This window comes from Diplotaxodon limnothrissa, linkage group LG8, assembly GCF_057381915.1.
Source record: "Diplotaxodon limnothrissa isolate DT_005_m linkage group LG8, D_limnothrissa_male_GT1.1, whole genome shotgun sequence".
NCBI classification, from domain to species: Eukaryota; Metazoa; Chordata; class Actinopteri; order Cichliformes; family Cichlidae; genus Diplotaxodon; species Diplotaxodon limnothrissa.
Window position 1 is genome coordinate 2,552,037 of NC_140603.1, and position 17,367 is coordinate 2,569,403.

At 42.4% G+C, this 17,367-nt stretch overlaps 2 protein-coding genes across 3 annotated transcripts in view; both read left to right on the plus strand.

Annotated features, from left to right (window-relative positions):
- Window positions 1-2,867: 2,867 nt before the first annotated feature.
- LOC146626102 (protein NLRC3-like) lies at window positions 2,868-12,429 on the plus strand. The gene is made up of 11 exons (XM_085360310.1): window positions 2,868-2,956; window positions 3,259-3,372; window positions 3,812-3,890; window positions 4,039-4,261; window positions 5,991-7,788; window positions 7,891-8,058; window positions 9,303-9,476; window positions 9,636-9,809; window positions 9,935-10,108; window positions 11,276-11,322; window positions 11,867-12,429. Exons 1-11 carry the CDS (start codon window positions 2,868-2,870, stop codon window positions 12,427-12,429), a joined length of 3,603 nt encoding a protein of 1,200 aa, XP_085216436.1.
- Window positions 12,430-14,746: 2,317 nt separating this feature from the next.
- rfng (RFNG O-fucosylpeptide 3-beta-N-acetylglucosaminyltransferase) overlaps window positions 14,747-17,367 on the plus strand; it is an 18,138-nt gene continuing 15,517 nt past the window's right edge. Inside the window, exons 1-2 of one of the 2 annotated variants that reach the window (XM_085361157.1) lie at window positions 14,747-14,977; window positions 16,190-16,369. The gene's annotated coding sequence lies outside the window, so the exon portion shown is untranslated. The remainder of the gene's footprint in view (window positions 14,978-16,189; window positions 16,370-17,367) is intronic. The other variant, XM_085361156.1, reaches the window with a different exon arrangement.

Here is a 17,367-nt window from a genome sequence, read left to right on the forward strand (position 1 = left end):
ACATGGTACATCTCATGATAAATGCTTTGGCGTACTGGAAATACAGAATGTAGGTTTTGTAACTTTGACTCAGTGAGACAACATCCAGTCGGCTTTGTCAGATATTTTGCGATGTTTCTTTGCTCGATCACAACTGTGATCATTCCTGTAAGTGTCCATCTTACACAGTGACGAGGTTCTCACCGTTTGATTCTAACTTTTTAAACAAGCATTTGTTTTTAGTCCCCGTACATCACCTGTGATGCATTGTCACATACTTTGCCAGTTCAGTCACACATGCTCACATATCAAAGGAGACTTTATGCACATGCACGTCTCCATCTTTGAGAGTTTAGATCACAAACTAAGGCTGTTGTTGCACATGAAACAGCACGTTGAGCTGTTTGTTGCTGTGAGTCGAGCTGTTGCACTCTCAGGACTGATTCCACGCAGACCGTGATTATTGGGAGAGTTTTCACTGGGAACCCACTGAAGATCCTGCTCCTGCAGTGACAACACCTCAGCTGTGATGAGTGTTTTCACAGGTCACGTATTCCAGGATTAAAGCATCTTTAACAATGTGATATCAGCATTAGAATCATAATCTCATTGCAGCTTTTAAAGTGAATGTTTGGTTTGAATTAGTGTATGGCTGTAACCTGCTCCGTCTCTGTTTCCTGCTGTAAACCAGTTAAAGAGGGAACTGTCCAAACTCTGTACCGTCACCTCTGATTGTTTCAAAGCTTGGAAGATAATATCACATATAGACTTCAGGACTGTCCTTTGTTTCTTTAGCCTTTTATTTAATGGTTTGAAATCAGCGTCCAGCATCTCCAACTCCTGAGTATGTCTGAGATTTAAGGTTTAGTCAGCCGTTAGTCGGCATTCATGTTGGTTTGATCACCACAGCTGTTATTGAACTGGATTTTCATCATCCCTGTGTTTAGTTTTATGGGAACGTGTATTTGAAGTGCTGTAATGAACTCGTGTTTCCATTTGGATGAGAAAAAAATCAGACGTGCTGTTGATGTTGAACAGTGACAAGAAGTGTAAAGTGTTAATGTGTTAATAATAAACAGACACCTGGGGATTCATGCTGTGTGTGTGTGTGTGTGTGTGTGTGTGTGTGTGTGTGTGTGTGTGTGTGTGTGTGTGTGTTCTTTTGTAAATAGATGATAAGTCCGAACACTTTATTGTGATAGATTTCCGATTAGTTTCCGCCTTTCAACCAGACTAACAACTTCCTGTTGGGGTACATCACCATGGTGCCTTCACCTGCAATCGTAGGCGCTCCACAGCATCTTATAGGAAATAAGAAATCCTAATGATCCATCAGTTCTCTGTAAAATAAAACCAGCATTCCCAGAAAGTCACATAAACCTTAGAGAGTAGAAATGTCTGTTTTACACACAAGTTTTTGTGTTTTCCTCTCTGATGAACAGAAGTTGATCCTTATGATTAGCTTCATTCCTTGCTTTTGTTCCACCATACCACAGCAGGGCAACTTGTTGACTGTATATAAAGTTCCTCCATGCTGTCGGACCACAGATGTCACTGCAGGCTTTTTCTAAAGGAAAACGTCTTCTTTCAGCTGCTCCCTCTTGGCGTCTCCACAGCACATCATCTGCCTCCATCTCCCCCGTTCCAGCATCCTCCTTCCTCACATCAGCCCTCTGCGTGTCCTTCACTGCATCCATGAATCTTTCCCATAGGAAACATTCTTTTCTCCTGATTCTTATACTCTCCCCGAGCACTGAAACTTTGATGCAACATGCCTTATTCACACCCATTCACACTTTTTCTATGCAGTGGTGCTTTCTTTCTAGCGTCCACACTCTGATGGATGCATCAGAGACCGTTTACCACCGGGGTTAGTATCTTGGCCAAGGTTACTACAGCTTTGCATCGACTTCTTTACAGCGGCTCTCACTTCCTCCGCCTTCCTCTACACTTCCTGATTCATCCTCCTCTCCAATTGTCTTCCTTAATCAGCTCCTCCGGGAGCCTTTTTCAGCCCCCTTTACTTGTTAGTACGCTTCCATCTGCACATCCTTTCCAAATCTGCCTATCGACAAATGCCCGTCTCTCCTTGCTTTGTAAATAAAATGGCTAAGAATAGATGATTTTGTGGAAATCCACCACTGAAATAATTCTGGTCACATCTCAGTGATCACGTCTCTGCCTCAGGGTGTCACTGCTGAGCTCTCTCCTCATTTCACAACTGAAAACAGTTTCGGTTTCATTTCTACGCAGAGCTGCGGCTCGTTTTTCTGGCTACAAGGTATTTAAAAGTCTTCTTTTACCGAGCACCACTCATAACGTAACAATGTTGAATGTACATTTGAGCTTGTATGTAAAATGTGCAACAGCTGAACAGGTAAGAGGGCAGATACAGTCAGCAGGGAGTGGGCCGAACTGCGGGCCCAGCGTCGTTTCATTGGTTTCATAGTTTATATAATACATTTCCATCTGCAGTGTTTAATCACATAACATGCTTTGCGCTATCAAGCTATGAGTAATATCGGGCCAATGGCACAGTGTGGAGTATAACAGCTCACAGCATAGGATGCAAATATCTAATGGAAGTAGATGGCGTCCTGCGTATTTGTGCATCTTCATTCTACTGGATATAGTTTATCTGATGTCGGTATGTTTTAATATGACTCTATTTCTGCATGATCAAAGTCGACTTTGATCATGCTCCCGTTCTGTGGGTCCAGGTGAAATACAGAAACTAGCTGCTGCTGAGCTGTGTGAGTGAACAGGTGATGACATGAGCTTGGGCGCTAACTTTATTATCCAGCACAGTGTCGTGTTCGTAACTGAGCTGCCCAGCATTCATGTTGTTGTGTGTGTTCATGTGTTAAGACACTGTGGTCCACTCAGCCATGAGTCAGTGTGGAGACACAGAGGAGGGGGGCACACCATCTAAACATGCCAAGAGCATGGAAGCCTGCCTGGGCAATGAAGCTACGGGGTGAGACAAGAACTTCTTATACGGCATACAAACTAGTACTATTTCATTTTAAAATAATCCTGAGGCAATGCTCTGTGGGGGTCTCCCCCCATGGCAAACACAGTGAGCCATGTTGTAAAGGAAGTGGAGTAACCATGTGGGCTTCACCAAGTTATGTCCCTCTATGTATTTGTTTATCCAAAAAATCAGTTTTTAAAGCAAATGTTTACAAATAGAAAGTAAGTATAATAAAATCATTGACACATAATGACTGGATTTGATATCTTTGAAATTTAATATACAGTATGCTGTTTCCCTACCAGGATGCCGAAGCAGTTAGCAGGCTCTCCTCTGTCCAGCTCTATGTCCATGAAAAGTGACTGGTCTATGGACCCGCCTTTAAATTTCAAAGAAGGGAACCTCTCTGTTGACAAAAGGTAACATTTTGAAAGTCATAAAAGCAATCAGCCCTGCCTCTTTGTTTTCAAAAACATCACTAATGCTGCACCTAAGGGTTAAATGTCCACTCCATCAGGGACTTGTGAGCGTCTCATAGCACACTGCTGTCCTCACTCCTACACTTAGCTGATGTAAACTGTCAGTGTCCCGCCCACTTTACTGTTGTTCTGCATTTCATTTGGCTCAGTTAGTATTTCATTAATCCCACGTACACCTGTAGACACCTGTAGACCCTTTATCGTTACCTACTGGTCCGTGCTGTGCTGAATATGTGCCGATCAGAGGACAGATACCAGAAATAACTGTGTACATATTCAACTTTCAGTTTATTTATGCAGTGATCCATAGTGTTACTGACCATTACTGCATTTAATAATGTTAATTGTGGATGTGTGCACGTGTGCGCTCTCTTCGCAGAGTCAGGCAACAAAAGTCTGAGGTTCATAGCTGTCAGTCTGCTCAGCAGCATCAAACAACGTTGGACTCAGTTTTTATGGTGGGAAAGTCTAAAGCACATTTTCATCACTGTTCTGTTTCTAATTGGCTCAATGACATTCCCCTGACAGAGGAGAATATGTGCACAATGCATAAATAAATACATGCATAAATGCTGAAAGATAATTTCCTATAATATTGTCTTCCAGCTGCTTGAAGAGAACATCATCACTTTTGTGAAGAATGAGCTTAAAAGGTTTCAGAGGATTCTGCAGCGTTCCACCTGCCCAGAGAAGGACAGCGAGGATGAGGATGTGTTAGCTTCTAAGGCTGAAGAGCAGACATGGAGCACCAGGGAGGCTTTTGTGAAGATCACACTGGACTTTCTGAGGGGGATGAACCAGGAGGAGCTGGCTGTCTGTTTGCAGAGCAGTAAGGGCACTCCCACTGATGCAAAGTAGGGCTGGGCGATATGGCCTAAAATCCATATCGCAGTATAGGTTGAAGCATGTGCGGTAACGATATATATCACAATTTATTTTCTTCTGTATACCGTATTTTCCGCACTATAAGGCGCACTTAAAGTCCGTAAATTTTCTCAAAAATCAACAGTGTGCCTTACAATCCGGTGCGTCTCATGTATGAATTCTGGTTGTGCTCACTGACCTCAAACCGATTTCATGTGCTACACGGCGCTCAAAAATCTGTCAAAAATGTTGTAGTACGACTTTGGTAAGCTACGAAGCCGCACTGCTTGATGGATTGTTGGAGCATTACGGCTACTGTAGTCAGGAGCCTCGCAGAGTAATCTGGGTCCTAAACTCCGTCCACTTTAGGTCCCAAAGTCAAACAAACACTGCAGCATCACTGAGAGTTAAAAACTGTCTAAATTATTTCACCTTTAATAAAATGATCAGTGTTGCTGCTTTACCAGGTGTAACAATTAAGTTTAACATCCAGGCATCCATGAAAACAGAATTTATTAAATTCAACAGCGTTAGAAGTTAGCAGGAAGTTAGCTCGCTAGCTTCCACCTAAACATGCAGTGATGTTTGTAGGGTTACTGAAGTTGGGCTAGCTGGTATATAATGATGTGCTACGTGATTGCTAGCGACACAGCTATGTTAGCATATATAGCAGATATATATATATATAAACACAGTGAAGCTGGAGGATGAACGCTAACTTTTTTCCAATCGATAAAAGTTAACATGAGGGTTCCCGATGGTTAGGGACAAATGCAATCGCATGGCAGGATGCTCTAAATGGACCAAACTTCAGTCAGGAGAACAACTGAGATAATCCATCCACAATACGAGGTTAGTCATTAATATACTGCAACAACATGGGAATAGAGCAGCTGCCAGAGAATTCAGCATTAATGAATCAATGGTACAGAAGTGGAGGAAGCACAGTTTTTGGCTTTCCTCATATTCCAAAAGTGCTTCATCTCTTCACTATTACTGTCGCTGGCATAATTTGCAGATGATTTTTCTTGCAGCTGCTGCAATGCTTTTGACCAAAACAGGCACTTGATGACATCATCAGCATGCACTATCGCAGTAGAGCGGTATAGTCAAAATCCCTACCGTTGGTCAAATTCATATTGTTTCTACCATATACTGTTTATACCGCCCACCCCTAATGCAAAGCCTCAGTCTGTTGTGGGTGCACGTAGTCGTGTACAACGACTGGGATATGACACTATAACCCAGTGATTTCTCTGCGGCTAACGTACTATTTAATGAGTCTAAAAATAAGAAATCATCCACACGGTTAGTCATTGTCTGTACAAACATTACAAGTATATTTAAAAGTACTTGATGAGTCAATGTGACCTTTATTTCACAAAGCAAGTCATTAAGAAACGATTCTTGTTGTGATTTGGCACTGTATAGGTAAAACTGAATTGAATTAATTCCGCAGTGGAGGCATTGCTGAGCAACTTGGGCTTCTTATTTTGCCCAGTGATATTTGGCATACAGACTGAAGCAGCCAGCCCAAGAGAAGCACAGAGAAGCACAGAGAAGCACACAGCTGTCGTGGTTATCAAACAGATTATATTTTATCCTCTGCTAGAAAAGCCTCATATTTTAAATTTTGACCAGCTGTTCATTGTTCTGAAATTTTAACACCATCTCATTTGTTTTTTGTCCAACAGGAGTGGGTGCATCCATTTGCCAGGATAAACTCAAATTAAATCTTAGAAGGAAGTTCCAGCATTTGTTTGAGGGAATTACTAAAGTAGGAAACCCAACACCTCTCAATCAGATCTACACAGAGCTGTACATCACAGAGGGAGGGACCGGAGAGGTCAGTGACGAACATGAGGTCAGACAGATCGAAACAGCATCTAGACGACGTGCGAGGTTAGAAAAGACAATCGCCTGTAAAGACATATTTCTGCCGCTGCTGGGAAGAGATCAACCAGTCAGAACAGTGCTGACAAAGGGAGTGGCTGGTATTGGGAAAACGATATTAACACAAAAGTTCACTCTAGACTGGGCAGAAGGCAAAAACAACCAAGATATCCAGTTTACATTTCCATTCACTTTCAGGGAGCTAAATGGATTAAAGGAGGAAAAGTTCAGCTTGGTAGAACTCGTTCATCTCTTCTTCTCTGAAACAAAGGATGCAGAATTTTGCAGATTTGAAGACTTCCAGGTTGTGTTTATCTTTGACGGTCTAGATGAGTGTCGCCTTCCTCTGGACTTTCAAAATAATAAGATCCTAACTGATGTCACAGAGTCCACCTCAGTGGATGCACTGCTGACAAACCTTATCAGAGGAAAACTCCTTCCATCTGCTCGACTCTGGATAACCACGCGGCCTGCAATGGCCAGTCATATTGATCCTAAATGTGTTGACGTAATAACAGAAATCAGAGGGTTCACTGACTCGAAGAAGGAGGAGTACTTCAGGAAGAGTTTCAGGAATGAAAAGCAGGCCAGCAGGATCATTTCCCACATTAAAGCATCACAAAGCCTCCACATCATGTGCCACATCCCAGTCTTCTGCTGGATCACTGCTACGGTTCTGGAGGATGTGCTGAAAACCAAGAAGGGAGGAGAGCTGCCCAAGAACTTGACAGAGCTGTACATCCACTTCCTGGTGGTTCAGGCCAAAATGAAAAAGGTCAAGTATGATGGAGGAGCTGAGACAGATCCACACTGGAGTCCAGAGAGCAGGAAGATGATTGAATCTCTGGGAAAACTGGCTTTTGATCAGCTGCAGAAAGGAAACCTGATCTTCTATGAATCAGACCTGACAGAGTGTGGCATTGATATCAGAGCAGCCTCAGTGTACTCAGGAGTGTTCACACAGATCTTTAAAGAGGAGCGAGGACTGTACCAGGACAAGGTGTTCTGCTTCGTCCATTTGAGTGTTCAGGAGTTTCTGGCTGCTCTTCACGTCCATCTGACCTTCATCAACTCTGGAATCAACCTGCTGGAAGAGGAGCAAACAACCACTCAGATGTCAAAGCCTAATCAATATGAACTGAAACTCTTCTACCAGAGTGCCGTGGAACAGGCCTTACAAAGTCCAAATGGTTACTTGGACTTGTTTCTACGTTTCCTTTTGGGTTTGTCACTGCAGTCCAATCAGACTCTCCTACAAGGACTACTCAAAGAGACAGGCGTAAACTCACAGATAAACCAGGAAGTAGCCAAGTACATCAGGGAGAACATTGGGGAGAATCTGTCCCCAGAGAGAAGCATTAACCTGTTCCACTGTCTGAATGAGCTGAACGACCACTCTCTAGTGGAAAGGATCCAACAGTCGTTGACATCAGGAAATCTTTTCACGGTTAAACTATCCCCTGCTCAGTGGTCTGCTTTGGTCTTCATCTTACTGTCTTCAGAAAAAGATTTGAATGAGTTTGACCTGAGGAAGTACTCTGCTTCTGAAGAAGGTCTTATGTGGCTGCTGCCAGTGGTCAAAGCTTCCAGTAAATCTCTGTATGTTCATGCACGACCAGATAAGTCACTGTCACTTTAAATACTGTAAAGAAAGAGAAAAAATGATTAACTTCCTACTTGTTTTTTTCCTTACCCCATCAGGATGATTGGATGTAACCTTTTGAGCAGAAGCTGTAAAGCACTGTCCTCTGTTCTTAGCAAGTCCTCTAGTTTAAAAGAGCTGGACCTGAGTTACAACAACCTGCATGATTCAGGCATAAGGACAATGTTTGCAGATCTGGAGAAAAACTTTAAACTTGAGGTTCTCAGGTTGGTTTCAGAATTTTTACACTAAAATTGTATTATTTAAATATATAGGTTAGAAAATGAAACAGGGAAAGTCAGGAAACTGTTAATCTCCATAAGTTCATATGTGTATTTTCATACTTACCATTAATTTTTAGTGTGATGGCTGCACACTGAGACTCTTAAACTTTCAGCTGGATCCATTTAAACATTAAAGGCCACTCTGTGCTTTCAGGTCTAAACTTGGCCCCATAATCTAATAATGGCCAGATCAAAGTAAAAGCTTTACTCAGTGAATATTCTTGGTGCTAAATAGCATACAAATAGACTGATGATTATTTCTAATCCACGTTCTTTTGCTGCAGTTCGCACAATTTACAGGTCACACAGACAGACAGACAGACAGCCCAATAGATAGATTGATAGCTTGATAGATTATCTTAGGAAGAAGAAAAACATAGATCTTATTTTTTCTTAAAAGAACCACTGTATTACAGCAACCAAAAAACGTGATTCAATAAATCAAAATCTAAATTTTATATAATAAGAAGAATTCATTTCTGAAAAAACAAACAACAACCCCAAACAAACGCTGAATTACAGGTTTAATGTGGGTTCTTTACCTTTAACAGAAAAACACAGTAAATGGGGACATCAAGAGCTCAGAATAATCAATACTTAAATGTAATTGTATTTAATTAAATATAATTAAAGTATACATCTCAACAGGAACACTGAAATGAGGGGACTTCAGTTAATAAAATCAAATAGTGTTAAAAAAATGGCTAGATTCCCTGTTAGTGGTTTTAAAATAAATGGAGGCTGTGCTCTTCAAGATCATGTCCCTTAAAGGTCCGATGGTGTAATGTCCAAATACCTCGGAACAATTATAGATTCCAAACTGAACTTTGAAACAAACTGAGAAGCTTAGTCATGTTTCACAACGCTGTCTTATTTCCACCTTAATAAACCATGATGATTTCATTTAACATGATTTTAAATCAAATTGTGAAACAGAGGAGGCATTTTTGGTTTTATTTATTTCTTCATTATGCAATATTATGCTTTTCTGTTATCTCTGTTTGTATTGAAAATGTATAGTGTCGATGAATGACACCATAGTAACCTGAACCTACCCCTGAATGAATAAATCTATATTCAAATATTTTTCAATAATTCTCATTAGTACGAGCTGAAATTTGTTTTGTTTTTTTTCTGTATTTTTTTTATTCCACATTTCTGATGAATGCTCAATATTATGTCTTCAGGCTAAATGGCTGCGAGCTTTCATGGAGAAGCTGTAAAACTCTCTCCAGAGTTCTCAGCAGTCAGTCCTCTACTCTGGAAGTGCTGGATCTAAATAATAATGAGTTGACGGATTTAGCAGTCACGTATCTCTTCACGCCACTTGAGAGTCAACTGTGTACACTGAAGATTGTCAGGTAAGAGCTTTTCAACAACATGTGACAACATTCATATTCAAATCAGCACTTCTGAACCTGTGGTGCCTAACATTCAGAATCTGAAGGGTCTAGTTTGTCCTGAAAATTCTATTTTGCTGGATTTCTTATAAATTTTACTGAATTCTTTTTTTTCTTCAGGCTGGGTGGCTGTAGCCTGTCGAATGAAAGCTGTGAAGCTCTTGCTTCAGTCCTCAGTTGCCAGTCATTCAGTATGATAGAGCTGGACCTGAACAATAATGACCTGCAGGACTCAGGAGTGGCGCTGCTGTCTTGTGGATTGAAGAGTCCTCAGTGCAAACTTGAAACTCTCAGGTTAGATAAGAATATGCTTTTGTTTTTTGTTATTTCAAGTTTTTTAATGTTGTCATATCACACATTTTCTACAGTTAATGCAAAATTTCAAACAGATAAACCCAATGATGTTGAAATGTTTACAGCTTGTCAGGTTGTCTGATAACAAAGAAGGGTTGTGCTTCGTTGAGCTCAGCACTGAGTTCAAACCCTTCTCATCTAAGAAAGCTGGATCTGAGTTATAATCACCCAGGACCCACAGGAGTGACGCTCTTCTCTGCTGCACTGCAGGATCCACACTGCAGATTGGACTCTCTAAGGTAGGAAGACAGGTGCTCGTAACCTTATTCAAATTAAGACTTCAGAAACCAACCTATGGATACTACAAGCAACCTGTTAGTCACATGTAAAAACATTTTTGGTTACCCTAACTGGAGCAAGAGTGTACAAAACAAACATCATGTTCTATTTAATACAAGTGACTGAGGCTATAAACCCATCAGAAAAGTCTTTACCAAGGTCAAACAATACCATAGCCACCCACTCAATCCAGTTCAGTTCAACTTTATTTACATAACCCCAAATCACAACAACAGTTGTCTCAAAGCGCTTCATATTGTAAGGTGAACACCCTACAAAAATCAACAAACAAACCCTTATTGGCAAGCACTTGGCAACAGTGGGAAGGAAAAACTTTAACTTTAACAGGAAGAAACCTTCAGCAGAAGCAGGCTCGGGGGAGGCGGGGCCATCTGTTGGGGTGAGGGGAGGGAGACAGGACAAAGACACGCTGTGGAAGAGAGCCAGAGATGAATCATAACTAACCATTAAATGCAGAGAGGTGTATAAACATTTAGAGATTTGGAAGAGGGGAGTGAAGAAGCCCACGGAGGCCTCGGCCCATTGCACTGTAACTAAGGGAGAGTTCGGAGTCACCTGATCCAGCCATTAGTTTATGCTTTAGCAAAAATGAAAGTTTGAACCTTAATCTTCAAAGTCGAGAGGTTGTCTCTCTCTCCCAAATCCACAATTCGTTCCACAGAAGAGGGGCCTGAAAACTGAAGGCTCTGCCTCCCATTCTACTTTTAAATACTCTAGGAACAACAAGTAGGCCTGCAGAGCGAGAGCCAAGTGCTCTAATAGGGTGATATGGTACTACAAGGTCATTAAGATAAGATGGGGCCTGATTATTTAAGACCTTGTATGTGAGGAGCAGGATTTTGAATTCTGGATTTAACAGGAAGCCATTTTGGATTAGCTGAAGGCTTTTCAGGGAGTTTTTAGGACTTCCTGATAATAATGAATTACAGTCGTCCAGCCTGGAAGTAATAAATCAGATTTTTTTAGAGGACAGAATACTGTTCTGAGATGCAAATTTTTAGCTAGTCAAGCACATCGTGTCTTGCTTATCCTCCAAACTCAGCTAAACAAAACCAACGAATGTATGAAAACATTTTCATGTCTCTTTGTTTGAATTATTATTCCAGGCTGGACAGCTGCGGAGCTCAACGATTGAAACCAGGACTGAGGAAATGTAAGTGTTTTTAGCTTGATTAATGAAGCTAAAATGAGCTTATGTATATATATATATATATATATATATATATATATATATATATATATATATATATATACACCGAGTGTCATTCATCTAAAGAAAAGACAGATCTATGACCTGGACTTCGTGAAGGTTTAAATACATTTATGATCAAACTTGATTATGTAGAGTTTGTATCATTTCTTTGATGCCTACCAAATGTCTTTGAACTCTGTTAGCTCACAGTTAAAAGATTTGTTTCATGTTTTAGCACCGATGTGTTGTTATCACATTTCTTAATATTAAGTTGGCAAAAAGATTTTACCTTTTAAGATTTTATGCCTTAAACTTGCTGACTTGCAGTACATTTACTAATTGTTTATCTGAAGCTGTAGTATAAAATAATTTGATATAACAATGGATTAATTTGCTCTGGGTCATGTGATCTGCGTGGTGATGCAGTCATGTGATGTGACTGGCATCAGTGCTTGGCTCTGTGGACGGTTCTGACGGTTCTGTTTTCATTTTGATCTGCCGTCAGACGCCTGTGAACTCAAAATGGACCCGAACACAGTACACAGGAACCTTTACCTGACAGAAAACAACATTGTGACAGATGACGACGAGGAATGGCTGTATCCAGATCACTCTGAGAGGTTTGAGTGCTGGTACCAGCTGATGTGTACACGTGGCCTGACTGGTCACTGTTACTGGGAGGTGGACTGGAGTGGGCTGGTATCTATAGGAGTGACTTACAGAGGGATTAAAAGGAGTGGTGATGGTATTGACAGTCGTATTGGTGGGAACAACATCTCCTGGAGTCTGGACTGTTCTGCTGACAATTATTCTGCATGGCATAATAACTCAGTCCGGATCATAGATAGCCCTGCTCCCTCCACTGAAACGAACAGAGTGGGAGTGTATTTGGACTGGTCTGCTGGCACTGTATCCTTCTACAGAATCATTTTTGATACACCAACACACATCCACACGTTCCACTGCAGCTTCACCGAACCTCTTTATCCTATCTTCAGGATACGGTCAGAGTTCACCTATGGTGTTTACAACTCTGTGTCTCTATGTCAGATGGATGCAGAAGACTAGAGACAAACTGCTTTCCTTACACGTTTATTTGAAGCATTTTATAATTTGAAGATAACTGACAAACATGGACTATAATGGACTATAACAGACACAAAGTTTTACATCTTGGTTTGGCAGCTGCAAGTCCTGTAAGAAGCAACAACTGAATAGCATTGTTAAGACTGCCAGGAGGATTGTTGGTGCCCCTCTCTCGCCTCTGGAGGAGATCTACAAACAGGGCCGCATACACAGAGCTATCTCCATCATCAGAGACCCCCACCACCCGTCTCATGGCCTGTTCTTCCTCCTGCCGTCTGGCAAGAGGTACAGGAGCATCAGCTGCAGAACCACCAGGATGCTGGAAGGCTTCTTTGCACAAGCTGTGAGACTGATAAATGGACTGTGCCCCCTCCCCATCCACTCAGCTACTCACACAGCTACACTGTAAGATCCACAATCGGACTGTGATGCCCCCTATCTGCACACACACACACACACACACACACACACACACACACACACACACACACACACACACACACAATATACTCCCCAGATACACACACTACTTACTTTAACAACCCCCTTCTGTGAAAGGGCTGCTGCTACCTGTATGAGTGTGACTGTTTAGACTTGTGTTTGTTTTAGAATTTAGATTTTATGTTCTTTATCCCCATTTATTGTTACGATTTTTTACTGCTCTTTTTAAAACTTTTTCTTTTTTAAATTGTATTGACTATTGCACTGTAGAGGCTGGTGAGAAACAGTATTTCAGCCTGGGTAACACCAATGACAATAAACGTGAAACTAATAGACTATAAAGATGGAAAATTAAGGAGAAGAGCATTACAGGACATCCAGGCCTTTATACGTTTAATACATGCCTGTATTGCTGTTTGTATCACTTGGCTTCATGTATAAATAAAGAGAAGGGTATTATCTGCACTGTTTTCAATGACACAGCCTAAGGGAATCATGTATGCTATAAAAACTGTTGGTCGCAGCAGAGAACCTAGTGAAACTTCACACCAACTCTTTTGAAGAAGAGGACTCCCTATTTACTTGAATAAACTGTAAATTATCAGATCGTTATGATTCACTCATGTGTAGCTTAAATGCTGAAATAAATCTGTCTTGGACCATTGTCAGAGCTGTTTGTTGCTGTACGTCTTATTTGCTAAATGCAACAAAATATGGTATTACTCTAATGACATGGCAAAATTAAAATACTAAATAATCATTTTTAAAAATCCATTGCAGAGAAGTTACATTTGGTCAAAGATTTAAATTATTTCCACTTATTAGTGATACTGAAGGACCCGTCCCATCCTGGCAACAAACTGTTCCAACTTCTGCAATCTGGTAGAAGGTTCCGCATCTTCCGGGCAAGGACAGAGAGACTCAAGAGGAGCTTCTATCCCCAAGCCATCCGGGCCCTAAACACACACACCCGCCCTCTCACATCATCTATAATTGACTGAGACAGGACTCTTCCAGACACTAAACCAAGGCACAATGTACATTTCAATTCCTTTAATTTTAAATATGTTTATATTGTCTATCCTGTAAAATAGTCAGATGTCTATTCATATTAATGTACAGAATTCACCTGCTTGCTGCTACTACTGCACATTCACCCAGTGTATATACTATATGTGTATGTATATGTATATATATATATATAATGTTCTTCCTCTACACCCCCCCACCAATTTTTGCACATGTCGAGGAGCGTGTCAGGCTACATTTCACTGTGTGTTATACTTGTATAACTATGCATGTGACAAATAATAAAGAACCTTGAACCTTGAACCTTACAGTGAAGGCTGTTTCATCTCATTGTAAGGCTTAAGAACGTGACACATCAGCTTATTGATATTTCTAATAAATAGACATTATTTTGGTAGGTCGCTGACCCCTGCTGTCTCAGTCTGCTTTGCCACTGATGCAGTGGACAAACATGACAGGCAGGGGGCGCTGAGGTAGAACTTGAAACATTTTAACAACAATAAAAAGATGCACATTTAACACGATCATTTCAAACCATGTGACATTCAAACGGTGATTGGTTACATTCAAAGGTTGGAATTTACCTTTAAAACAAGGAAATAAAACTAAGGTTACAACGTCATCAAAGCTGTGCGTTACAGAGCTGATTCAGTCACAGTCCTCATAAGTTTTATTTCCTGTTGAAATGAAGTCAGAGCAGACAAACACGGGCTGATCCCGACATCGACGACAAACTGCTCGTCGTATTCATTATTTTGAAAGGTTTGACCGGAACAGCCTTCTTGACCGTGGTTAACCCGGTGCGGGTCTGACGTGAGTGCGTCGTTTGTGGAGTGTTTGGCTAACCCTCACTCGGGGCACAGAGTGTAACTCTGCCGGTGGAGGGGGCTTTTTCTACCGTCAGGCTAGCCGAGAGCCGTCGGAGCGGAGGCACACCGGGGAAAGACGACGAGACGGGTCCAGGTGCTGTTTACCGTCCAACAAACCCGGGATCGTTTGTGTTGTAGTGGCGCTTTCCTGGTGTTTCCTGTGGTAAACGCGTGTGCTCTGATGTTTCACGGTAAGTTGGTGCGAAGCCCCGGTGCCTGTGCTCCTCCACCATGCCAGACTCCACTTTAAAATCTTCCCATTTAAGGAGCGCTTGTTGTAGCACAAGAAGTTCACGCGCGTGGCGCAGGAGACACGAAAGTCTGCCTGTTTACGGCTCTTCTCGGATGTTCCCAGTGGTTCACAGCTGGAGGGGTTTATTCGCCGAGCTAACACTGAACGACTTCTTTACTGAGCACGTTTACAGACGGACGACGTCCGGGGCTGGTTTGTGACACAAGGATCACAGCAGGCGTGAAAGGCAGGGTTTGCATGTAGGTGCTGAGCTCTGCTGTGATGTGTGGTTTGGACAAAGAGACTGAAGATGCTCACGTTTTCACTGGGCGTGATGGACAGGGTTGGAGGCAGAGAGGGTTTGGACATGTGCAGTGGAGGGACACCGAGCTGCTGGTGACTCTTACAGAGAACAGCAGAAAGAAGACAACGGGGTACAATGACTGAATGCACTGACATTGAAATATGCAAACATAATGGCTTTATTCAGCACAGCTTCAGTAATGTTTAGCTGTGGGCTTTGGGGAGGCCAGTCCCTGACTGATTTATATCCAGGGTTGGTTTTGCTGCACAGTCCAAACATGAAGGTGCTTCGATCGTTTGGTGACTCTAGATCACCCTGAGGTGGATCAGTGGAAGATGATGGATGAAAAAATGATTTATTAGTTTTGTCTGACCATCTTCCCTCTGAATGTCCCATTTAACACTATTATAAAAGAAAACCATCAAAAGGAGCCAGTCTTCACATTAGAAGGCCAAGTCCTCTCCATCTGTGCTGGGGAATTTCATGTTGTTGTGGACGGTCGTCAGTTCTGTTGTCCCAAGGTGCTTTATAGAGTAAGATAGAGGGAACCCCGGTCCCTTGTGACTTGGTGACAGTGGGATAAAAGACGTCCCCTTTATCAGGTCGGTCTCTGGTGGAAGCAGGCTCGGTGCCGTCTGCCACAGCAGGCTGGAGAAGTAAAGAGAAGACGTGAGCAACGCTGAAAGGTGTTCCTCTGTACTGAAAGGGTTTTGGGATACAGTTGTTGCTTTGCTGTCTGCACACACATGCTGTATATTATTGTCTGAAGAGCAGCTGCTGCTGAGTACAGCAGTCTGTGTGCAGTGAGCCTCTCAGATCATGCACTCTGATTTTCTTGGTAAATGCTGGATTGCCCTCACTCTGTAGGACTGCAGTCGAACCGCTTCAGATGGGGGCTGGCAGCAAATCCCGTTCACCATTTTGCAACTAAGTGAGTCCCTTTGCATGGAGGAGAATCCAGTAGTGGAAACAGATGTGCGCATTCATTGGAGAACCAGGCGAGCTCAATCCAGCTGTGAAATGGAGGATTAAAAGGCAAAGCACTTAGTAAGTCCTTCACACAGAAAATATCATATAAAATATAGAAAGTGACACGTGCAAAAGTAATGTCCTGTTTTAATGAAGGGGCATGGCAGAGACGTGTGGCTGTGCAAGCATTTTAGGCATTCAAACGGAGGGAAGCGTCTCTGCAGCAGTGACAAAGTCCTGGTCTGGGGCTCAGGTGGACCTGCATTCAAAACAGGTGGAAAAGACTGCATCAGGAACACTTTGGAAAACAGCAACCGCAGCTGCCCCCACTCACGTACGACGGGATGAAGTGAAGCAGAGAACGGTCCTGTGCTCTGACTCTCTGGCTTAAAGAGGAGAAGTGGCGATCGTGGCTCAAGAGTTGGGAGTTCGCCTTGTAATCAGAAGGTTGCCGGTTCGAAGCCCCAGCTCAGACAGTCTCGGTCGTTGTGTCCTTGGGCAAGACACTTCACCCGTTGCCTACTGGTGGTGGTCAGAGGGCCCGGTGGCGCCAGTGTCCGGCAGCCTCGCCTCTGTCAGTGCGCCCCAGGGTGGCTGTGGCTACAATGTAGCTGCCATCACCAGTGTGTGACTGGATATGTAAAGCGCTTTGGGGTCCATAGGGACTAGTAAAGCGCTATATAAATACAGGCCACTTTTATTAGCACACAGTTTGACACCAGCTTCGGTGGGGGTGGGGTCTCAGGCGGGGGCACCTATAACATTATGCACATATTCCAGCAGCACAGCTCTGTAGGATCCATCCTGTCATCCACTGAAAACACTGAATTATAAAAAGGAAAAATGATGGAAACATCAAACAGCTGATTACAGCACAACATGTAACGTGTCCTGATCATTGGGTTCTGCTTTTTCTTTACAGTGTTGCAACTTCTGTAATAAATCACGTGTGGTTGGCAGAGGTTCGCCGTCTTCATCCCCACAGTCTGATCATGTTTGTAGCTTATACATTTGAAATAGCTTAGGCTTTTAGCAGAGCGTCAGCTGGACCCGTGTTGTTGCAGGTGACGTTGTGC

What these genes read in the sequence shown, in the direction of transcription:
- LOC146626102 (XM_085360310.1), top strand. Translation starts at nt 2,868, where the DNA reads ATGAGTCAGTGTGGAGACACAGAGGAGGGGGGCACACCATCTAAACAT. An exon ending in TTTAAACTTGAGGTTCTCAG is followed by an intron (nt 8,059 to 9,302) that starts GTTGGTTTCAGA and finishes TTATGTCTTCAG; the next exon opens with GCTAAATGGCTGCGAGCTTT. An exon ending in TGTACACTGAAGATTGTCAG is followed by an intron (nt 9,477 to 9,635) that starts GTAAGAGCTTTT and finishes TTTTTTCTTCAG; the next exon opens with GCTGGGTGGCTGTAGCCTGT.